General features: G+C 41.0%; 1 protein-coding gene across 3 annotated transcripts in view; it reads right to left on the minus strand.

Moving 5' to 3' along the window:
- GPLD1 (glycosylphosphatidylinositol specific phospholipase D1) overlaps nt 1-25,369 on the minus strand; it is a 66,269-nt gene that overhangs the window by 18,893 nt on the left and 22,007 nt on the right. Inside the window, exons 4-16 of one of the 3 annotated variants that reach the window (XM_075213147.1) lie at nt 25,227-25,324; nt 24,365-24,475; nt 24,070-24,109; nt 22,124-22,178; nt 20,575-20,682; nt 20,466-20,493; nt 20,213-20,352; nt 18,585-18,650; nt 17,114-17,258; nt 16,493-16,626; nt 14,849-15,035; nt 14,016-14,126; nt 2,194-2,268 (exon numbers count right to left, since the gene is read on the minus strand). In XM_075213147.1, the coding sequence (XP_075069248.1) occupies nt 2,194-2,268; nt 14,016-14,126; nt 14,849-15,035; nt 16,493-16,626; nt 17,114-17,258; nt 18,585-18,650; nt 20,213-20,352; nt 20,466-20,493; nt 20,575-20,682; nt 22,124-22,178; nt 24,070-24,109; nt 24,365-24,475; nt 25,227-25,324 (1,298 nt within the window). Of the gene's footprint in view, nt 1-2,193; nt 2,269-14,015; nt 14,127-14,848; nt 15,036-16,492; nt 16,627-17,113; nt 17,259-18,584; nt 18,651-20,212; nt 20,353-20,465; nt 20,494-20,574; nt 20,683-22,123; nt 22,179-24,060; nt 24,110-24,364; nt 24,476-25,226; nt 25,325-25,369 lie in introns of all 3 variants that reach the window. The other 2 variants (XM_075213148.1, XM_075213145.1) reach the window with 2 other exon arrangements.

A 25,369-nucleotide genomic window follows, 5' to 3' on the forward strand; every position in this document is an offset into this window, starting at 1 on the left:
ATAGTTATATATTTAGGTTACAAAATAATTGTTAAATAGAAATGTATACATACAATCAGTGGTGGAAGTGGGGGTGTATACAGTGGTATGCCACACCGCCACTTCTCACACTGCTTTCTTAGTTAAACTATCAATTTCCATTAACATACACGCCCATTATAGTGCCCATAGAAAATCATCATAGTCAGTCAAAATTATTACCTTTTGCAACATTACACCATGGAAATTTTAATAAATTAAATCAAACTTTTGCCAAATGTATTTATACATTATAACTTTCAACAACAAAGTGAAAATAACATTTACAAAATTCTTAAGTAATAAAATACCTGGTTTGGATAAGTGATCATACCTTTAGAGTAATCATTATAAACCTGCTCAAGTACAACCAGATCACACAACAGGCTATTAGGCCAACACCTGATAATTAGTGTGGTTTTGATTTCATCAGAATAAAACAGTCTGTTCCTTGAGGAATCCACTACTGGTAGTGCATGGTACGGCAAAGCATTCACCATGGTTGGAAAGGAACATTCCAAAGGGCTCTGGGATAAAGTTGTGGAAAGGCAAAAGTTAGGATAAGGATTCAAAAAGATTTCAAAGGCTTTTACTCTCCCTCTGAGTAACGTTCAAAGCATTATTAAGAAGTGGAAAGGGTATGGCACCACCAATACCTTTGTTCGTTATTTATAAAATTTGTTGAATTATACATGACTGCAACATTGCATATGTTTTTATATATTTTATCAGTATTTTGCATCACGCATATTATCGGAAACCATTGTTTGGTATTTTTCTTTTCATTTTTTGTAACCATTATCATGTGGATAATAAATATCATAATATTTAGATTCTTACATTGAAATTGTGCTCTATATAACTGTGGGAGAAATCTAACTTTTTAATTCATTCCTTTTTTGGTCCTACGGCACCCCCATCTGTTTTGTTTCCTTGGGGTTGGTATATGAGCGGACTGGCACTTCTTAGATGGGGAGTGACATTGGATTAAAATAAATTTATAATAAATAATTTATACGTTTTGTTGGAATATGAGCGCCTAAGAGATTGTTTTGTGATTTATACCATCAACACCTTGCCTAGATCAGGTGGTCCCTCCAGATTGGATGACAGATCCAAGAGGATAATAATCAGGAAAGATACCAAGAGGCCAATGTCAGCTTTAAAGGACTCCCAAGTCTTTATGGCTGAGATTGGTTGGTCTGTGGATGTGACAGCTATCTCTCAAGCATTACACAAAGCTGCCCTGAATGGCAGGCTGACAAGAAAGAAGCCTCTTCTGAAAAAAATCCACACTTAGTTTTGTTTGCAAAAAGATATTGGAAGATTTTGATGCCATGTGGAAAAAGGTTGTATAGTCAGATAAGACCAAGATAGAACTTTTTGGACTGAATTCCAAGTGCTATGTTTGGCACAAACCAAACACAGCAAACCACCGAAAGCTGTGAAGCCTGGTCACGGCAACATTATTGTAGGGGTGTTTCTCTTCAGCAGGGGCTGGGTGATTGGTCAAGATTGAAGGAAAGATGGATGCTACCAAGTAAATCCAAATTCTTGAGGAAAACCCAACGCAGCTGAAGATGGGCAAGTGGTTCACCTTCCATCACGACAACATCCCTAAACATACCATCAAGAAAACAGCGCACTGTCTTATCGATAGGAAGGTGAATGTCCTTGACTGATAAGCCAGAACCCTGACCTAAAACAGATAGAAGATCTGTGGATGGACTTGAAGACAGCAGACCATTGCCATTCATCACAAAACTGACTGAACTTGAACAATTCTGCAAGGAAGAATGGGCAAATATTTCCCAATCTAGGTGCACAAAGCTGGTAGAGACATATCCAAACACACTGATGGCTGTAATTACAGTGAAAAAGGTGACTCTACAAAGTATTAAATCAGGGGACTGAATTTTCCAAGCCTGTTATTCTAGTTTTTCATTTTTTATTAATTTTCAGAACTGTTGCCTTGTTTCGTTAGCTAAATGTGTAAACAAAGCTTCCATGGTGTAATGTGACATGGTAATGATAGGGTATAATGATTTTCTATAGGTACTGTACATTTTTCATGCCACCACTTCTAAATGTCCACTTCGACCACTGCAACTTTGTGGCAGTATTTCCCATGTAATACATTGCTGTAATGACAGATGTTTTCAAAGTATTACTCACCCTACATTTTATGATGACATTTGGTTCAGAGGAGAAGTCTTTTCCTTTTGCTCCATAATACACATATACAGAACCCTGGAAATCAAGCAGTATTCAGGTAGCTAAATTCAGTGCACAATAAGAAAAGTATACTATAAGTATAAAATAAGCCAACCTATTTTTTGGCTAGCCACACTTTACAGAACCATCTGATATAAAGAAATAGCACTGAAATAAGGTTTCAGTAAGTTACCATTTTGCCATCACTTGGGTAGTTTAGTCGACCCATATTGATTTAGTTTTAGAATAACACTTCTTTAATCACGGATTTTTAATAATGTATACAGTTGTTCTTTACTTCTTTTTTTAGATTTACTAAGAATTAAGTTTGGTGGCAGTTTGTAACAGCCACCGTTCGCCGGCGGTTTAGTGGTCCAAACTGCCGCATTTACTATACGGCAGTTTGAGGCTTCAATTTAAAATGAATGGCGATGTATGGCGGATTGAAAAAGCTAAACCGTCGACAGTTTGGTTAAAACCGCCATAAAAACTGCCATCCAAAAGACAGGACAGGACAGTTTTAATACCTGCTTCAGAATGGCTTGATAGTTCAAACCATACTTACCAACTTTTGGCAAGTGTTTTCCGGGAGATGGGCGTGACTGGAGGGCAGGAGGGGGCGGGGCACATCAAATGCGCCATTTTGGCCCCGCCCACTGCGACGGAAATGCAGTTTTGCCGCGGGGGCAGTGTCAAAATGACATGATTCAATTCAAATTGCGTCATTTTGGGAAGGTAATTCCTAGATGTGGGAGACTTGCCAGCTTTCCTCGGAGTCCGTGAGACCGACCCCAATTTCGGGAGTCTCCCAGACATTTCGGGAGAATTGGCAAGTATGGTTCAAACATGCTGAATTATTTTGCCATTCAGAACATAGGAGAAAGCAACATTAACATTTAAATTATTTTGGCAATCATTATTTATTGATTAAGGGGCAAAATGAATTTAATATTAACTTATGAGGGGAATCACAGTCTATTGTTTCCCATAGATTTATTTTTCCTTTCCTTTTTGATTTTGTGGCTCAGATAGAGATACAGGACCTAATTCATTAAGGAACGTAAATGCCGATAAATTGCACTGCGCATGCCAGAAACAAGTTATACTCCAGTGAATGCAAGTATATCCAATTCATCTTCGAATGCAAAAGACACTTCCGACAGCCTATGAATTCAGGGCCGGAACATGGGAGGGAGGGGGCGTATGCATGTGATGTACAGTAGAGGTGTGCCAATGTTGAGTGCTTGCAGCAGTGTCCGACTCAAGCTTTGGGCATCTCAAAGGTGCGTCTTTTCAGGTGTAAGTGCTGAGTGATAGTGATGACGGTCACGTATGCATGCTAGAACATGTGTTTGCAATCAAGAGCAACTGTAATTATGCATTTTATGTATAGTAGACATTAATACCATTCTGACAAAAGTATTTCATGGGGGGGGGGGAATAAAAAAATATTTTTTTTTCATTATTGACTATATCATTAGCAAGTGATAATAATGGGTACTTTTTTTGTACATTCTACTGGCATTTTGTATTGCTCATATGTTTGTATTGTTTGTATACTGCAGTGTGTTGTTGTCTGTCTCTATAGGGCAAGTGCTGTCTATGCTGAGTGTACCTAGACCCGTATTCAACAAGAGAGGCAAGATTCACGTGCTTTTACAAAGAAAACCTCTCAATACATTAATTTGCATTCCTGAAGACTGTGATTCTGATTCCAAAAACTTTATTTTCATCATTGGCCCATTTCAGTTTATTAAAATGTATGGCTTCTGAGCCATGGAGAAATTATTTCTCTGTAAATAGGGATTAAGGAAGCTGCAATTTTCATTATGATTACATTGTATAAAGTTAGAATCAGAACATTAAAGTTTCAATTCACTCCACACTTTAGTAAATGCCTTCACTCCTAAGTAGGGCTAGGTACCCACTGGAGGAAAAGGCAACAATCAAGCGATTCACCAATGATAGACTAAAAAAAAAAGACTCGATCAGCATACAGATATATGTATACACACTATAGCGATTACCTGCAGATGTCTTCTGTTTATCTGTCATAACAATCGGCCTGTCACTTTCACTGGGCTCGCACAGCACAAAGGTCACCCTCAACACAAAGGTCACTCACCCCCTCCGTCCCCCTCCCTCCCGTACATGCAGCATCTGTGTCCTTAACCATGTGTGCCCTTACTGTACTGAAAGTGAAAGCTAGAAGCACCAGCAGCCTGGAAGATGTCATGAACAGCTGTGTCTGCAAGAGGATACAGAGGGAGATGACAGCAGAGCCCAAGACACCTCCCGGGACAGGTAAGTGCTGCTTCAAGCAATGTTGGTCTTTTCTGCATACACACTGTAGAATTGGACCGACATTGTCCCAAACTAAGCAACATCTTTTAAACACAACAACCAAGCAGACCAACCGATTATTTGTGCTTTGGAATGAATCGTTCATCGTTCCATGGTTCCGTTCAATTAGTCGATATTTGGCTGAAAACACTGTAGTGTGTGCCTAACCTAAATGCCTGAGATCTATAGCATCATTGTGTTAATAATGGCAAAAGAAGTGTGTAGTGAATTTAACCACTTTATTACAAACATCACAATAAAACCACTGTCACTGTGGTTTAATAAACTGTTGCTTGTGTTGTTGGCTTGAAAGAATATGGACAGTACAAGTTGTCTTGTCTTGGAAATAAGTAGTTAATGGCTAAAATCCTCATTATCTAGTTAATTTTATTGCATGTATATTCAAAAGGTTCATACATACACTTGCGCTCCCTTCTTAGCACAACAGGAAACCACAATTCTGCTATGTTAAATAACTTAACATAGCGTAATATGTCAATGAAGAGTCCCATAAAACGTCATTTTCACCACCATCGCATTGATTTTCTGATAGAGTTTGGATATTAAACCTTTATATATTTTAATGCACTAGATCTGTTCCCTTCTTTTCTATTGTCATTTTTCTGTACATGTGGAGTACTAAATTGGAGAGGGAACTTATGCCATATTGAAGAACGACCAGGACACAATTTTGAGGATGCATTAAACTTCTTGTGATGAGTAAGCATACATCTATAAGGGGTCCTTTTGGACCACATAGGATTGCTGGGTTATCCTTGTACACTCTAGTTATCCATGGTGGAAGATTGAAGATAGAATGCTTTATGGTGGTGGAAATCACGTTTTATGGGACTCTTCATTAACATATTACGCTATGTTATGTTATTTCTGTTTGTTGGACCATTGAGTCCTTTTTAGGGTTGCTGTGTTACATCTTGTCATACCCATTGAAGAACATATGTCACGGGCACTAGGAGTCTTTACCCAGGGATCACCAGATGGTAGGCTTACCAGAGCAATGTAGATGGTAATAGGGTACTCTGGTAGCTGGGTGATCACGGAACGTGAAATGATGACCGATGAGATGCTCAGGAAAGTCTATGACTAGCAACACTGGTAATACTGAGGTAATGATACACAAGGAACTGTATGGACAAGGACACGTGAAGGTAGTCAGTGGTCTGCGATAGCAAGTTGTACCACTGCTATAGTGAGGAGGAATGTCCAACAGAAACAAGGAGGTGATGAGAGTCAGCGGTCTGCGGGTAGCAAGTTGTACCGCTGTCTGAGTGAAGGAATGGAATCCAAGTGGAGGTATCCAGGTAGTCAGTGGTCTGCGGTAGCAAGTTGTACCACTGCTATGTGAGAGGATAATGGAACAGGTGATACCGGAAACAGGGATCAGTGGTCTGACATCAGCAAGTTGTACCACTGCATATATATGTGAGGAGGTGCACGGGGGAAGACAGCAACACAGGATATACACAGGCACCTTATACACGATCCACAGTAATATGCACAATATAGGTATATATATATGTAAATGACTGATCAGGTCTGCAATCTAGAAAGTCTCTTGAAGTAGTCCAGCACAATGATAACACAGTCAATGATGGCAATAGACTCAGCGGATAGCAGACTCCAGAGAGAACCAAACACAGTCCAGCAAGATATGCAATACACAGCACAGTCAATGAGAAGTATGCATACCGTGGTTCAGCAGTAGCAGTCAGATGGGATTGCAGCGGTACCTGAGCGGCTGGAGGCCGACTGGATAGGAAGTCCCTGGATAGGAGAAGCAGCGGTCTAGCAGGTGCAGCGCACAGGTGAGTAGACCGACAGGGACACGAATCCACAGGAGTCAGCAACACGTGGAACTGGACTCATAGGAAACCCAGGAGAATGGAGATGATCCAGCAGAGGGTAGTAGATGAGATACAAATCCAATGCCGACAGGAGGGTAGAGACCAGTGGAACATGTGAAGGCGTGGAGAGTGGATCAGCAGGAGATGGACGATAGCGCTGACCACAGCGGCAGGACTCAGCGGCACACGGAGGTAACCAGTAGCAACCACAGGAACCAACAGCGATGGGAAACAGGAGTGCAGCGCAGGGCAGGAGCTGTAGATCACGAAGGGTAGCAGATGGTAATGAAAAGCGGCAGTCTCGAGGAAGCCACAGCAGAGATGAGATGAGAGTGTAGTGCACGGAGGCAGCGGATAGTAATCAGCTGGCAGTCACGATGTTGAACACAGGCGAGTTGCAAGCAGGAGACTGTAGTGCACAGAGGCAGCGGATAGTAGTCAGCTGGCAGTCACGATGTTGAACACAGGCGAGTTGCGAGCAGGAGACGGTAGTGCACAGAGGCAGCAGATAGTAGTCAGCTGGCAGTCACGATGTTGAACACAGGCGAGTTGCAAGCAGGAGACTGTAGTGCACAGAGGCAGCGGATAACAGTCAGCTGGCAGTCACGATGTTGAACACAGGCGAGTTGCAAGCAGGAGACTGTAGTGCACAGAGGCAGCGGATAGAAATCAGCAAACAGACTTGATGAGAAGCAGGTGAGTGAGGTAAAAGCTGGAGTGCACGGAGGCAGCGGATAGCAATGAGTAAACAGTCATGATGACACAGTAGATGGTAGAAGTGGTATGGAACCACAGTAGTAGAAGTGGTTTGGAAACCACAGGAATCAGCAGCACTGAATACACAAGTAATACAGGAACACCTTCAGAGACTCATGAGGAATGAGACTCCAAGATCAGGCAACGTGGTGGTGACCACAGGTGCTTAATATAGGGAGGTTGCCTGATCTGCCAATTAAGTTAAAGGGGTATACACTGAAGTATAGAAAAGGGCTGCGCATGCGCAGACCCTCAGGATGGTGGACGGCCACGGTTCCTAAATGTCCGGGAAGAGGCACTCACGGTCCGGTGAGTGACAGTACCCCCCCTTTTAAAGGCGGGCACAGAACGCCTGGAACCGGGCTTGTCCGGATTTTTGGAGTAAAACTTCTTCAAAAGGGCAGGAGCATTAAGATCTTCAGCTTTGATCCAAGAGCGCTCCTCAGGACCAAAGCCCTTCCAATGAACGAGGAAGTGGAGGACTCCTCGCGAAATTTTTGCATCTAGTACCTCGGTAATCTCAAAATCCTCCTCCTGATGGACTTGAACTGGCTGCGGAGCTGAGGGAGGAGTTGAAAAACGGTTGATAATAAGAGGTTTGAGCAAAGATACATGGAAGGCATTAGAAATCCGAAGACTCTTAGGAAGAAGGAGTTTCACACATACTGGATTGATAACTTGAATGATCCTATATGGACCAATAAAACGAGGGGCGAATTTCATGGATGGAACCTTCAAACGAATATTTTTTGTGGATAACCAGACACGATCTCCAATTTTTAGTGGTGGAATAGCCCGCCTTTTCTTATCAGCGAAAGATTTATATTTGACAGATGTCTTCTTTAAACAGGTTCTAACCTGAGACCAGATATTTTTAAAGGTCTGACAAACAGTCTCCACCGCAGGAACTTGGGTGGGCGGGAGGGCAGGAAATTCCGGAAAAGACGGATGGTGACCGTAGACCACAAAGAATGGAGTTTTGGATGATGACTCATGGTACATGTTGTTATGGGCGAACTCAGCCCAAGGGAGTAACTCTACCCAGTTGTCTTGATTGGCTGATGAAAATATCCTTATAAAAGTCTCAAGATCTTGATTGACACGTTCGGTTTGTCCATTGGATTGTGGATGGTAAGAAGATGAGAGTGCTAATCGTATGCCCAAGGTTTTACAAAGGGCTCGCCAGAATCTGGACACGAATTGTACTCCTCTATCAGACACAATCTCAGATGGACATCCATGGATACGGAAGATCTCTTTAATGAAATGTTCAGCCAGGATAGACGAGGAAGGCAAACCAGACAGAGGGATGAAATGAGCCATCTTCGAAAATCTGTCCACTACCACCCAAATAGTGTTATGGTTCTTACTAGGTGGTAAGTCAGTAACGAAATCCATACTAATATGGGTCCATGGTTTGGACGGAATGGGTAGTGGTCGCAGCAACCCTGCTGGGGTTCTGCGGGAGGATTTGAATTGCGAACATAATTCACAGGAAGCAATGAACTCTTTGACGTCTCTCCTCATTGAAGGCCACCAGTAACTTCGAGAGAGGATCTCAAAAGTCTTGTGTTCACCGGCGTGTCCAGAAAAACGAGAGGCATGGAACCACGAAAGGATTTTCCTCCTTAGAGTAGAAGGCACGAGGGTCTTCCCAAATGGTAGCGTTTTGGTGGATGAAGCAGCCAGTGAGATACATTTGGGGTCTAGAATGGTATGGTTGGAAACCTCTTCTATATCAGAGGACGTAGCAAAGGCTCTAGATAAGGCATCAGCTTTTTTGTTCTTGGCAGCTGGTTTGAAGGTAATTATTAATTCAAAACGGGAAAAGAAAAGAGACCATCTTGCTTGACGAGGGTTCAAGCATTGGGCAGACTGAAGATATGACAAGTTCTTATGATCCGTGAAGATCGTCACCGGATGGCGAGCTCCCTCCAACAAGTATCTCCATTCCTCTAATGCGGCTTTGATAGCCAGTAATTCCTTGTCTCCGATGGTATAATTCTTCTCTGCGGGTAGGAGACCCCGAGAATAGAAGGCACAAGGGTGGAATTTTTGCTGTTCCGAGCGTTGGGAGAGAATAGCTCCTAAGCCCACATTAGAGGCATCTACTTCTAGGAAAAAAGGGAGTGTCACATCAGGCTGACGAAGGATTGGAGCCGAAGAGAAGGACTCTTTTAATGTTTGAAAGGCTTGAATAGCCTCAGTAGACCATTGCTTAGGATTAGCCCCTTTACGAGTCAGGGCCACAATAGGAGATGCAATGGAAGAAAAATCTTGAATGAAGCGTCTATAGTAATTGGCAAAACCTAAAAAACGCTGGATGGCACGAAGAGTAGTTGGCTGGGGCCAATGTAGTACAGCATTTACTTTGTCAGGATCCATCTTCAGACCAACTCCGGAAACAATATACCCCAAGAATGGAATCTGGGGTAATTCGAATGAACATTTTTCTAATTTACAGAACAATGAATTTTTCCGTAGCCTGGAGAGGACTTCTGCCACATGTTGGTGGTGAGAAGGCAGGTCCTGTGAAAAAATCAATATGTCGTCCAGGTAGACGACGACACATACATATAATAAGTCCCGAAAAATCTCATTAATGAAGCCCTGAAAAACAGCGGGGGCATTACATAGCCCGAAAGGCATTACCAGATATTCGTAATGCCCGTCTCTGGTGTTAAACGCCGTCTTCCATTCGTCACCGGAACGGATTCTGATTAAATTGTAAGCACCACGAAGATCCAACTTAGTAAAAATACGGGCTCCCTTGATGCGGTCAAATAGCTCAGTGATCAACGGAATGGGATACCGGTTCTTGATAGTAATGGCATTGAGTCCACGAAAATCTATACAAGGGCGTAATGATCCATCCTTCTTTTTGACAAAGAAGAACCCAGCTCCAGCGGGCGAGGTGGAAGGTCGAATGAACCCACGCTGGAGGTTCTCCCGTATATATTCAGATGTAGCTTGAGTTTCAGGTAACGAGAGTGGATAGACCCGGCCTCTGGGAGGAGTCTTGCCAGGAAGAAGATCAATCGGACAATCCCAAGAACGATGAGGAGGAAGACGTTCAGACTGAGCTTTATCAAAAACATCGGTAAATGAAGCATATTGAGGAGGGAGTCCCGGTGAAATAGCTGAAATGGAAGCTTGCTGTACCTTGAGAGGAATGACTTGGGAAAGGCAATGATGGTGACATTCAGGCCCCCAAGACGTGACTTGAGGGGTGCGCCAGTCAATCTGGGGAGAGTGACACTGAAGCCATGGAAGGCCTAGGACAATCGGACTTGTCGTAACAGGAAGAATTAAAAACGATATCTCTTCATGATGCAGAGCACCAATCTGAAGGGTTACTGGAGACGTACTCTGGGTGATGAGACCGTTGATGAGACGTGATCCATCGATAGCCGTCACAGTAATGGGAGTTTTTAAGGTAATCATTGGTAGAGACCATTGATTAACTAACGATTTGGAAATAAAATTTCCTGCTGCTCCGGAGTCAATCAATGCCTGTGACTCAAAGGTCTTGGTAGCAAAGGAAATAGTCACATCAAAAGCGCAGACTTTAGATTTCATAGACGATGGAGAGGACTCCAGGGACCCTAACTTCACCTCTCCAGAACTAGTTAGGGCCTGGCATTTCCCGATCTCTTAGGGCAGGAGCTGAGGACATGAGTGGAATCAGCACAATAGATACAGAGTCTATTCTTAACTCTTCGTTTCCTCTCCTCAGAAGATAACTTGGAACGTCCAATCTCCATGGGAATCACAGCGGGTGACACTGGACGAAATTGAGGGTTAGAACGAAAAGGTGCTTTAGCAGAAGTCGTTTTCTCAGCCTCTCTTTCACGAAATCTCATATCAACACGATGGCATAGAGAGATCAAATCTTCAAGTGACGAAGGAAGCTCTTGGGTAGTCAGTGCATCTTTAATTTTATCGGAAAGCCCCTGCCAGAAGGCGGCAACTAGGGCTTCAGTGTTCCACTGAAGTTCAGAGGCTAAGATCCTAAATTGAATGACGTACTGGCCTACAGTATGAGATCCTTGTCGCAGACGGAGGATGCTGGAAGCAGCGGAGGTCACACGACCCGGTTCATCGAACACACTTCGGAATGTAGAAATGAATTTGGCACTATCTTGTAATATTGGATCGTTCCTCTCCCACAGAGGGGAGGCCCAAGCCAGGGCTTGTCCTGAAAACAAAGAGATAAGATAGGCCACTCTGGAACGATGGGTAGAAAAATTTTGAGGTTGGAGCTCAAAATGGACTGAACATTGGTTAAGGAAACCCCTACAAGTTTTGGGGTCTCCATCGTACTTTGACGGAGTAGGCAGGTGAAGCGTGGAAGCTATAGACACCTGGGATGGCAATGGGGAAACGGAGGAAAGCACAGGAGCTTCAGTAGTAGCTGTCACAGTCTGTCCAGATGTTCCTTGGGAGGTTAATGACTGATAACACTGAAGTAACAGCTGTTGGCGGGCATCCTGTTGCTCCACACGGCTAACCAGATGTTGCAGCATCTCTTTGGCGGTAGGTTCCACATCTGGGTCTGTCATGGCCTGATCTTACTGTCACGGGCACTAGGAGTCTTTACCCAGGGATCACCAGATGGTAGGCTTACCAGAGCAATGTAGATGGTAATAGGGTACTCTGGTAGCTGGGTGATCACGGAACGTGAAATGATGACCGATGAGATGCTCAGGAAAGTCTATGACTAGCAACACTGGTAATACTGAGGTAATGATACACAAGGAACTGTATGGACAAGGACACGTGAAGGTAGTCAGTGGTCTGCGATAGCAAGTTGTACCACTGCTATAGTGAGGAGGAATGTCCAACAGAAACAAGGAGGTGATGAGAGTCAGCGGTCTGCGGGTAGCAAGTTGTACCGCTGTCTGAGTGAAGGAATGGAATCCAAGTGGAGGTATCCAGGTAGTCAGTGGTCTGCGGTAGCAAGTTGTACCACTGCTATGTGAGAGGATAATGGAACAGGTGATACCGGAAACAGGGATCAGTGGTCTGACATCAGCAAGTTGTACCACTGCATATATATGTGAGGAGGTGCACGGGGGAAGACAGCAACACAGGATATACACAGGCACCTTATACACGATCCACAGTAATATGCACAATATAGGTATATATATATGTAAATGACTGATCAGGTCTGCAATCTAGAAAGTCTCTTGAAGTAGTCCAGCACAATGATAACACAGTCAATGATGGCAATAGACTCAGCGGATAGCAGACTCCAGAGAGAACCAAACACAGTCCAGCAAGATATGCAATACACAGCACAGTCAATGAGAAGTATGCATACCGTGGTTCAGCAGTAGCAGTCAGATGGGATTGCAGCGGTACCTGAGCGGCTGGAGGCCGACTGGATAGGAAGTCCCTGGATAGGAGAAGCAGCGGTCTAGCAGGTGCAGCGCACAGGTGAGTAGACCGACAGGGACACGAATCCACAGGAGTCAGCAACACGTGGAACTGGACTCATAGGAAACCCAGGAGAATGGAGATGATCCAGCAGAGGGTAGTAGATGAGATACAAATCCAATGCCGACAGGAGGGTAGAGACCAGTGGAACACGTGAAGGCGTGGAGAGTGGATCAGCAGGAGATGGACGATAGCGCTGACCACAGCGGCAGGACTCAGCGGCACACGGAGGTAACCAGTAGCAACCACAGGAACCAACAGCGATGGGAAACAGGAGTGCAGCGCAGGGCAGGAGCTGTAGATCACGAAGGGTAGCAGATGGTAATGAAAAGCGGCAGTCTCGAGGAAGCCACAGCAGAGATGAGATGAGAGTGTAGTGCACGGAGGCAGCGGATAGTAATCAGCTGGCAGTCACGATGTTGAACACAGGCGAGTTGCAAGCAGGAGACTGTAGTGCACAGAGGCAGCGGATAGTAGTCAGCTGGCAGTCACGATGTTGAACACAGGCGAGTTGCGAGCAGGAGACGGTAGTGCACAGAGGCAGCAGATAGTAGTCAGCTGGCAGTCACGATGTTGAACACAGGCGAGTTGCAAGCAGGAGACTGTAGTGCACAGAGGCAGCGGATAACAGTCAGCTGGCAGTCACGATGTTGAACACAGGCGAGTTGCAAGCAGGAGACTGTAGTGCACAGAGGCAGCGGATAGAAATCAGCAAACAGACTTGATGAGAAGCAGGTGAGTGAGGTAAAAGCTGGAGTGCACGGAGGCAGCGGATAGCAATGAGTAAACAGTCATGATGACACAGTAGATGGTAGAAGTGGTATGGAACCACAGTAGTAGAAGTGGTTTGGAAACCACAGGAATCAGCAGCACTGAATACACAAGTAATACAGGAACACCTTCAGAGACTCATGAGGAATGAGACTCCAAGATCAGGCAACGTGGTGGTGACCACAGGTGCTTAATATAGGGAGGTTGCCTGATCTGCCAATTAAGTTAAAGGGGTATACACTGAAGTATAGAAAAGGGCTGCGCATGCGCAGACCCTCAGGATGGTGGACGGCCACGGTTCCTAAATGTCCGGGAAGAGGCACTCACGGTCCGGTGAGTGACAACATAGCAGAATTGTGGTTTCCTGTTGTGCTAAGAAGGGAGCGCAAATGTATATATGAACCTTTTGTATATATGTTGACATTTGAATATTGGTGGATATTCTACCATCATATACAGCTGCATACCTTAGTGGAGCACCCTAACAGAAATTTATTTACTTATATTCTGAATTTTATTACATGTGTTCGCTTTCATGTTCACTATGTGCTAATAAAAACCTGAACACAATGTATTTGTACTGTACAACAAGCTCAGTATACTTACTGTATACGTAAGTTGACTGGACCCTGTAGATGAAGCTCCCACGGCCAAATCAAGTTGTCCATCAGCATTGAAGTCTAGCACGGCCAATGAAGAACCAAATCTGCCAGAGGGCTGGAGAGTAAAACAAAAAATCGTAATGAAGTATATTTGTCTACAAGTGCCTTGTACAGCAGTCAGGAGTTTAACCTAGTGATATAATTTGCTCAGATTAATTAATTTACCGTTATCTGATCTACTGTATATGCAATGAAAGATAAAGCAGTAAAGTATTTGCATAACAGTGAAAAACCATGGAGCTATGAAAGAAAAAAGCTACAGCTTTGCAATGTAGAAACTTATATCATACTTGCCTACTTTCAGGCAGTGCAGTCCGGGAGAGTGGCGTGCCTAGTGGGCGGGAGGGGACGGGGCACGTCAGTCACGACATTTTGGTCCCGCCTCCCATGACGGAATTGACGCGATTCACCGCAAATTGCGTTGTTTTGGCCAGAGAATTGCAGGATGCAGGAGCCGAATTTTGGAGAGTTGGCAAGTATGACTTATATTCCAACAATAAAACATCTACATATAAATTATGGCCAAAATTAGATCTTATTTTATATTTGAGATTTTTTTTAGCAGATAACAAACCTATATTTAATATTTTGGAGATAGTGGTAATACAATGTAAAAATATAGCCATAGTTTATTTTATGAAGCCTGAAAACTGTCCATAAACTGCCTCACAATCAATGTTGTGTTATCATGTCCTGCTATCATAGTTTATTATTTCATTAACATTTTAGTATTATAAATTGCAAAATATTCAAGAGAGTTAGCATACAAGTTATCACCTCAAAGCCTCTCAGCAAGACATCAGCGTCGCTGTCTAAATCCATGTTGACAGAAGGCAGTCCTGAATCATTACTGTACACAATGTACACACAGCCCGTTTGAACATGGCCCAAAGTACTGGAACCAGGGGCTCCGACAATCAAATCATCCCAGCCGTCATGGTTAAGATCAGCTGTTATGATTGACCTGTATAGTAGAAAATATCAGCACATTATTTTCTCTGTCAGACAGGCAAATATTTATTGACTAGCAATACATTCAAATGTAAAAAATTTAATTATTAAAGACAGAATAAACAAAATTAAATTCATGGAAACAAAAGTATAGTTACAGAACACAGTAATTGTCACGATCAGGAATAGAATATGGGATCCCCGGATCTGTCTAACTCAGCACTACTCCACCAGAGGTGTGGAGTCTAATGGGACATGTTGTCTTCACTAGGAACCCCCTCAAGGAGGTATGGGCTTTGCAACCACTTCCCAGAAGGTCGCAGGTCTGTTAGACGAGACCCGTATGGAGAACACAGGAATGGGAGAAACCCTTGCAAAGCGATGCCGCAGAATGGTGGATAGACTTGAGGAAGAGCCAGTCACAGATAAGTGGCACTGAACAGCAACCAAGGAATCACTGGAGCAGGAGGCTGAACATGAGGAGATGATAGTTGTAGACGAGTGGCACTGAACAGCAGCCAAGGAGTCACTGGAACAGCAGGATGAACAGAAGGAGGTTATAGTTGTGGATGAGTGGCACTGAAAAGCAGCGAAGAAGTCACTGGAACAGCAGAGTATACCAGCAGGAGCAAAGAGAGCTACATCTGTGCACTGTCAGGGCTTGACACACAAAGAACAGGCACCTGACTGCAGGGTGAGTTACCTTACATTCCTTGTTAATGAAAAAGGCCCCAATAGTAGAGTAGAAGAGGTTTCAAAATAAGATCAGATCTACGCATGCACAGAACAATCCAAGATTGCCACCGTCATCGTACAGATGCGGCGTTCAGCGCCGCCAGGGAGCCCTGCATGGAGCAGGTAAGTGTTCCGGGACCTGAGTGCCGGCCCCGACACGTGATAATGATATAACAATAAAACGGTTACTATAAAAAACTATTTGTGTTCTTCTAACCCAAACCCTATCGCCTCCAAATTCCACACAGCTGCAAGCTTACCACAAGTCTTTTGTAATAATGCCTGTGTTGGTGCTACTTATAGTCAGCAGCTTCATGTTCCCGCTGCTAGCTATTGAACAGCATGGCTCCAATCCTGACAGCCTATAACATCCAACAGTGGGCATCCTGGAAATTAGATTTGCTTGGAGGACACATGGAAGAGCTGAGTGGTCAGGAATACATGAATATTCAGTGCCCGCCCAGTTAGTAAAATGGCTGTAATGTAAATAAATGTCTTTTCTACTCTCATTTGGATGAAAGTCGTTTTGTAAACATTACCCAAAGATAGATTTTTATTTAAAATGTCCTTTTACAACATTACATGAGTTAATTTATACAAATCAATTGATGTTCTTTGATTAAACAAAATAAAATTAGGATTAAGAGATATAAGTTTATAGATTCATTGGCTGAGTTACCTATGCCACTTTATTAAGTAATGAAATTATCTGTTCTCATTCACTCATGTACTCACCATCCAAGCCTAGAATAAGGTGAACTCACAAAGTAGGTGGCTGAAGGAGTAGAAATATGGTTTGCGTACTGTACTTTAAACATTTTACTCATATCCACAGCTCGAGTGGCATTGGCTATCAGCAGCATGGACCTCTGTAATGGTGACATGATGATAAATAGTAATCATGTTCATTGCATGTACTGACAACATTATTATGTTTGGATGTAGCTACAACAGTTCAATTCTTATGGGTTTCATTTATTTTCATATGCCTTCATGAGTTTTGTGATAGACCTGTACAGAGGCGGAACTAGCGAGCTGTTTGCCCTGGTGTGGGGAGGGGGGAACCGGGGCTCACAGCTCGCTAGTTCTAACCCTCTGCGTCTGCTGTGCAGCGGGCCCCATTGTCTACGTGGGCCCCAGAGCACTGCACCTGCCACACCAATGGTAGTTCCACCACTGGAGAACTTTTACAACTTTTCTTCTTCATAACCAATGCAATTTCCCAAAGTATTCATTTTAATTGTAAATTAATGAATCTAATCACATTGTTATACACTTCTTTCATAGATTTAGCGACATGCTAAGGAAACGCACTAGTGTTATCAGAAGCAACAAGCACAGTTGAATGACATTTACCTCTGCCCATTGATTCATTTGAAAGTACACTCCGGATTCTGATGAGATCATCTCTGCTCCAACTGACCTCATGATTGATGAATTAAAGTCTCTGTAGTATCCACTATTCTGCAAGCGTGTTTTTTCTTGGCTATAAGGTAGTAATCTATGTGTTATTACAAGCATAAAACATATCATCATGGTGAAAAGGCATGAAACGTATGCTCCAAAAGTGTCTTCGTTAAAGAGTAGGATAGTGGCTCCATGTCTCTTGACAACATGTTTATAGCTCTCATGTGACCCAGTTTGTCCTGGACAAATCCTGTTTTCATTACTGGAAAACCTCACTTATAATGCACATTTTCCTAAACCAAATGCACACAGGTTTACAGATTTAATGGTTTTTACACATGTTTCTGGGACTTCTAAACTAAGGCTAGGTACACACTACAGGTTTTTCAGCCAATATATCGGGCCAATCACCCGATAAACGACCATTCGGATTACACAATGAATGACAGTTGTTCCAAATGTAAAGATAGTCGTTTCATTTGATTGCTGGTCCTGTTTAAAAATCTCGTTCCAACCACCTTCCAATCATGATCTTCATAGAATTTACTCATCTTGACCCAAAATAATTTATAATTTGTAAGCTGGGTGTGTGACAGCCCCATAGATATCTAGATACCTCTTTTTGAAGGGTCACACCACTTGCTGTTCTGACATCTATGATTGCAATATCTCTATGTGTACATGTCATATGCAACCGTGTCCCTACTGCCAATGACTAACCAGGGCTGGAATGACTTGCAGTCTCATTCTTCCCACATTTGGGTAAAAGTAATTAGGTGCTAAAAACATTAAAACATAATCTCTTTGAGGTGCCTGAAATAATATTTTCCAATTGTTATAATGTGGTTAACCAAAAAAAAATGAATACATGAGCAGATAAGGAGAACCAAGAATATTTAAATCAAGGACTGGTAAGTTTATGTGATTAACCAAATTACAACCCAGGATGTTGAGACTCTTGTACAAATTGTTGGGCAGGCCAGGTTCAATAACTGTGTTGATGATTTACTTCTAAGTTCAAGCTGCATGGTCCTCTGATGGAAAAACATCATTGTGAAAGAATAACATTAACTGAAAGCTACAAAATTGAGATATGTGCAACACAAAATAGGTGAGCAACTGCTGGCTGATTCACAACACCTGTCTGGTGCAGAAGGAACCAAACTTCTAAACTATTTCAACAAGCCTCAATAATGGCTTTTCTCACTACGATGATGTTGGCCTCTTCCTCTTAAATAACTGTTTTGGCAGCAGCTTTTATATTTTTTTCTATAGAAAATAACTCACTGTACTTCAGAATAAAACTTTACCAATCTAGTGATCAAAACAAAAAATGACTCCCAACTAATTTATACATATATGCATAGAAGTGTGTTCAAAATTCATGTTTGAGTACACTGACATCATTTGCTCTACTCACACATTGATGCCTCTTGTCTGTGCATTACACTGTATGAAGATAGGGTTTTCAGGCATATAGCAATCGCTGAAATGTAAAACAAAAGTGAATACTTAGAACCCTATATTAATCAATTCCCCAGTATTTGTTTTTATTTTATGGACCTTCTACATTACGTTGGTTGAAGCACTCCTACAATTGCACAGAAGTGTGACTGAAAGTTGTAAAATGCATCCTGTTAAAATATAGATTGAGACTTGGTGGTCTATTTAACATTGCTGCTCACTGACCATACCGCAGCGATACAAAATATCCTGCCGCTTCAATTTATCATGCCAGGGCTCATTGCCAAGCCATAGTGAATTCCCCCCATTTAACTAACTGAAACCTCCTTCACCGACAACCTAATGCTGCTGGTGAAGGGAGGAGCTGACCCCAGTGGCTACTGTTTTAACCCCTTGTTAAATTAAAGCTATGGCCATTCTTTGAAGAAAACAGCTGTCCTTTTAGTGATTTGTACCTGTCCTTTTCCCTGCTGTTGTGTTGCCTTTAAAGTAGTCTTGTTCTTCTCCATCTCTCTTACTCTGTTCCCTATGTCCTGTCTAAATTAGTGTTTCTTGCTCTATGTCCATGTACAATTTACAGTATGAGAAGGGTCATATTTAGCGTAGCAATCTGAGGCCTATATTAGTACCCCTTAACAGTTCCACAGATGAACAATGGATCACATTTTTAGTGGCAAATAAAAAGATTTGTTCTGCAAAATTTCTAAAAGTTTCCTATACTGAGTTTATTAGATGCAACTGTCCTTCATATGTCTGCAAATCATAGAGAGAATGGACATGGCAATGTGAGACAGATTCACCAGCAAGAGTGTATCAGAAGCAACCAGGTTGTTGATGTATTAACACATTACGGTGTCACAGGAGCTTATTGAGCTTATTGGTCCACCGGTCACATAACATTCAGTGCCTAATATGTGATCAACAACAATGCATTGGTAAAAGAGCTGGTTGGGGCTAATCTGTCTTGTACAACAGTGGTGCTGAAAGAGGTTTATACAGTATATTACATTGTTGTGTTGTGGTTCCATGATGCTATAAAAAAGAAAGACAATGGAAACTGTAGAATTGATAAAACGTAAAGAAAACATATTTTAGGCAGATGAATCCCGATTTCTAAAGTTTCACATTGATGGTAAGACCAGGATATGATGGAAAAAACTGTGATACACATTGGATCTATTTATACGAGAAGTGCAACATTGAAATGCCACAGAATATCTGAACATGGCAGCAGTGTATCCATCAGGAAGATGATTCATTCATTAGGTTATAATAGCCCTACAGTTTCTGAGAAACTTGACAGTGAGTTGATGGTGCAGTGTCATCCCCAGTCAACAGATCTCATTCTCACTGAGCATTTGCCGGATGAGATGGAACAAACTTTTCATATTAGACATCCACCAGCAGCTAATTTACAATAGTAATCGGACACATCAGAGCATCATTAGACTGAACTTTCAACAGGTCTATGCCCGACAGCAAATGGGACAGCATTTTGCTATTAGGTAATTGTACCTTACTTTATCTTCAATAAGTTAAACATATCAAGCCTGACTTAAGAAAAAAATCCCAATGGTAACTTACCTGGTGCCATTTTCCAACATGAAGCTGGTTAAATGAAATATGTTTGTTGACCAAAATGCCATGTCATCAACTCCGCCAAGAAAATATTCATTGAATCTCTCCAGAAGGAAGGGGGATTTACTAGCATATGAAGAGTAAAGCTAACCAAAGAAAACAAATGTAATAACAGCAACATGCTTCAATGATCAAAAATTGTAATATACAATTTATATATTAAAATATAACATTGACGAAATAAATTGCAGTTATTTACCATCGAGACGGCAAAATATTCACCATACCTAAAACAGATAAGTATGCATCAATAATCATACATTACTTATGAATCTCTTTGTGATTGCATTTGTCATGTTTCTACTCACAATTGAAGAAAGAGTATATACGTGCAGTCAATAATTGTACTTTCTTCTATGACTGTACCATTATATAATTCCTTATATATATTAACAAGGTCCTTCACTGGTATATACCTAGAGGATAAGGAAAGAGAGAGAGTACTGTGTTTGTTTATTACACTCACAAAAGCACAATAGGTAATTGTGGTGAAATGTGTGAAAACAATTGTTTGTATTAGTCAGAAAATACTCTTGTGAGTGGCATAAAATAGGGGGTTGGGCAGGTAGTAATATTTATTGTATGCTGTAACTCAAACCCAATATGTAGACTCCTTGCTCTCCTTCTACACAGCATGTCCAAAGATCACTCTGCATTGTGTATAGTTTCTACAAAGAACCCCACAGAAAAGGGTGAAAGAATTACTGAAATCACATACAGTATTAAAAAATAATAATATATAAGCAGTTATAAATGCTCCTAAATATGCAAACGCCATGACAGCATACATAGCATCATATATAACATCTTGAATACATGGACATGCTCTATATAGTGGAAGGAATCTAAGAGAAAATAAGTCTATCATTCCACCACGTATGAGTGTAAGCAAATATATCCCTTTGCGCATGTGTCTGTGTGCCTTATTTGTGCTCACAAGTTACTATGGGCAAAGAAGCCTATCGTCTTCCTATTGTGTTATGATTGGCTCTTCAAATACCGTGAAGCTAGCTACACATGGCCAATCCTTCTGCTTGGTCCAAGTGCTGAGCAACAGGGTCACTGTACAATTCACTTACATATGTGGGTGGCCAAATTGGATGGGATTCAGCCACGTAGTACTTCGGCTGAGTAAACAGATCACTTCTTGCTTCACTGGGGCCTGTTAGTGCAGTCTGAAGTCGACGGCTAGACATTCATTTGGTTGACATTCAGAGAGTTGACAACAGTAGGTCGACAATTCTAGTGTCGACAGTATTATTAGGTCAACAATTCAAATGTAGACAGTATTATTAGGTCGACAATTTGTATGCACAGAGTATTATATGGTTAGGGATAGGATTAGGGATAGGGTTAAGTATATTATTGTCAATCTATTAATACTGTCTACATTTGAATTGTCAACCTAATAATGCTTTCTATGTTATTATTGTCGACTTTCCAACCCTATTTATATTATGGTGTCGACCATATAAATGTCGATCATGTAACAGTAGAATATATGTATCACAACCGACTAGATACAGACCGGTTGCAATTATCTATCAATCACATGTTCAAGGTACACGACAATAGTCAAACCAGGCACATGCTAGGGAAAGACAGTTTAGGGGCCAACATAGAAATATTTTTAAGTTAATTTATTTAATTATTTATTTATTTATTTAACTTATTTCCTTTTTTAATTTAGCCTACTTATGGAGTGGGTGTTGGATAGAGAGGCAAGTGTGAGTTGCACAGTTAATCATTTAGGTTGTATTTCATTTTTATGCATAGGATAGCATTCCTTCTAAATATAACCCTTATTAAGACCTGAATTGTAAGGCTAAACACATGTGTTCTTCATACTTTTCTCACCATTTTGACTCTAGATAATGAAAGTCAAGTTCAAACTGACTCAGGACATCACCCCCTAAAGGAAAAAGAAAAATAAGTTAAACAAAAAAGGATGTCAAAAGTAGACACAAAGCATAATGTGTAATGTTTATTTGTTTTGCTGTTTCTTTGGATGTAATGTTCACCTTACGTCTCAGGCACACAAACTTTTTTTTATAAAATGCAAAGGAAATTGGAGAGCATTTTGAAAGTAATTTACGGAAAATCATCTGCAGATGTGAAACCAGCTGTGGATTCGCTGTGTTCCTCGATTCATGTAAGTGGGATTTCCACCAAGTTGGGGACTTGGGCGGAGTGACGGCATTCATTGCAAAGCACTCCGAAAAGATTTGTGAAGCGAGATTACTCAAATGACATAAAATGTTGGAGATTATACATTTTTGCTGGCGTTACATGTTGCACAGAAGGGGGTTGCAGACATTTCTACACCACAAAAGATGGCAGGCTTTGGGTCTGATCCTATACATTTAATGGTACATATCTTGAAGCTGTACTTCAGTAGAGGAGCACATTTTCAGGTGTACTCCAAGCAAAGTAATAAAGAGCTTCACACACAAAATTTCCACATGTAATACAGCTCTCGTGGTTAATTTAGGCCATAAATGAAGAGAAACCAAGCAGAGTTTTAGGAAAGAAACTAAAAAAGTTTTATTTAGTGAAGGGTGTTTCTAGAGATGTCAGAGGTTGGACTTTGAAGTGACGTTTACACTTCTGCAAAATGTTTCTCTAGCGGTTTATCCGCCTCCCTGCACATCTTCTAGTTGCTTTATTTTATTTAGAAATTGGATTTTTCCGTACTACAGAAAGGAAGAATTGTCTTCAAATCATATATTAGATCGTATAATTTACATATGTTATTACATATTATATTTCTATAATATATAGTTCTAATTACGCAGGCATTTCCTTCTTATTCTGTCGGTTTTCGCTAGAATTTTCCTGTGTTATGTATGCAACAAAAGAAAACCCAACACATTTCTACATTTTACCTAAATAGGAACAGTGCAGTGTTACTGGGGTATAATATACATACTATATTATGAAAAACACAATGGAGAACTAAGTGTGTACTGCTCTGTATCCCTGAGTTCCAATGAGTGTTTTTCCCATGTTTGTTTTAATGAATAAAAATGAAGAAAACACATTAAAATATTCCTTAGGCTTTCATGTGCAGTTTACGAAATAAACAAAATATTAACATAAATATGTTAAGATGGGGTTCATTTATTTTTAACTAATGACACAATCCCGCAACCCCCAAAATGATAGATCAATAATAGCATGAGAATAATGCAATGTAACTGGCTACGTGACTGGCACTTCAGTGTGTTGTTTGTCGAAAACAGTTGTGCTCTATTTGTATGGCAAAAAGTGTGCCTATAACATGACATAAATGCTCATTTATTAACGCTTTATTTTAGATGCAAAATTTGCACTGAGCAATAGTAACCAATCAGACATTTGTAATTGGATTTATATAGCAGCATGTGTGGTCCAAAAATGACCATGATGCTCAATAAAAATCAAATTAAAATCAATGAGATCATCATTGGGAATGTTGGAAAACGCAGACAGCCGATGACTGAAGATGGCTGCCATTAGCCTGTGTGTGAGGTTATCTTCTGAAGCACAAACAGGCCTCAGTTATACCGGAAGCCCTTATGTGTGTGGTCAACCTGGACAGTAGCCCTGTCGCCTAGTGCTCATTCCAAGCATCAAGACCGTCAGTTGTGCTACAAGTAGAAAGACAAAATGTAATTGCTGATTGGTGGTTCAGTGCAAATTATGTGTCCAAATAAAATATTAGATAATGAGCGCTACAGACTCTATTGCAAGTGCATAATTAATGTAAATGTTTTTTTAAGTTATATCTTAAATTATATAAAATTAAAATTCACCAAAATCACCAGTCTGATGAGCTTCGGAATATGAGCCATGAAAATCAATCTAGAGAAAATATTGGGAATATTCAATTAGGGATAGTTAATGTATGACATGTTCATGGGGAGTAATTTAAATTTGCCTTTTACACAATTAAGTAGTATGAAAAATATTTCAAAGAAAATAAATAATTTAAATATTACAAATAATGAAACTTGTATACCCTTCTTTTGTCAATTGACCCTTCATTTTACCCTTTGCATACACAGAGAAGCTAGCTATAAGTGAAATTGCAAGCGGGTTAACTGTATGTATACTCACTTTGCCCATAGCTCTAAGGAATCCTTGGTCAATGCCTAGACTGTGCCAGCTCACATCAGCCACCATATGGGAAGCTATACCAAACACGAAAGCTACCAGCTTCTGAGCTCCCTGTATTGCAGAGAAGAAGAAGCACACAAATAAGGTTGTATTCTATTGGAAAAAAGTATTGTGAGTGACAACCGTCAGTTCATCCACTCATGCACAAGATGTGCAGTTTACTGTAAATAAATAAATTTGCCATGTGAATAGGAGATAGATAGATAGATAGATAGATAGATAGATAGATAGATAGATAGATAGATAGATAGATAGTGTCTAAGTAATTATTAACCAAAACCCTATATTATTAATTAGTTCAATAGAATGAACAAATGAACTTGAATTTTGTTTCTGTGCTTTAAGAAAACAGAAAAAATACAGAATTGCATAACAAGAGACATGTTTTTAGTAAAGTTTCATTATTGCACAATATCTGGATATGGCCAAAGAAATATTGGCACTGTTAAAGGTTAAGATGACCGTCCAGGATGAACATGTCATTTTAATTATAGAGACTTAGATTGCCAGCAGTGATGTAAGCTGGGAAGGTGTGTTTTGAAGTAATGAAGAGTATCAAATATAGAGTGTCAATTGGCTTTTGAGACCCTGGGCGTATGTCTGCTTTGTCCAGTATGGCTGTATCTATGTATAATATCATTGTAATAATAAACTATAGAAATATTATATTTTGGAAACCTGCTCATCTCATTTATTATTTAAAGAGACGGAAAGAGAAAATCTTATATAATAGATAGATAGATAGATAGATAGATAGATAGATAGATAGATAGATAGATAAATAGAATTTGGAAAACTGTACCTCATTCCATGGCAGTGGGTAAGTTCTTCTGATGTAATTAACACTAGTCTTCAAAAAGGGTGTCCAGTGTGAATCTTCTGATACATCATGGTACTTCCCTGTAGTATACCAACCAAAGGAAAGAACCATTCAGTCTGCATTTG

This window comes from Mixophyes fleayi, chromosome 5 (assembly GCF_038048845.1).
Source record: "Mixophyes fleayi isolate aMixFle1 chromosome 5, aMixFle1.hap1, whole genome shotgun sequence".
Taxonomy (NCBI): Eukaryota; Metazoa; Chordata; class Amphibia; order Anura; family Limnodynastidae; genus Mixophyes; species Mixophyes fleayi.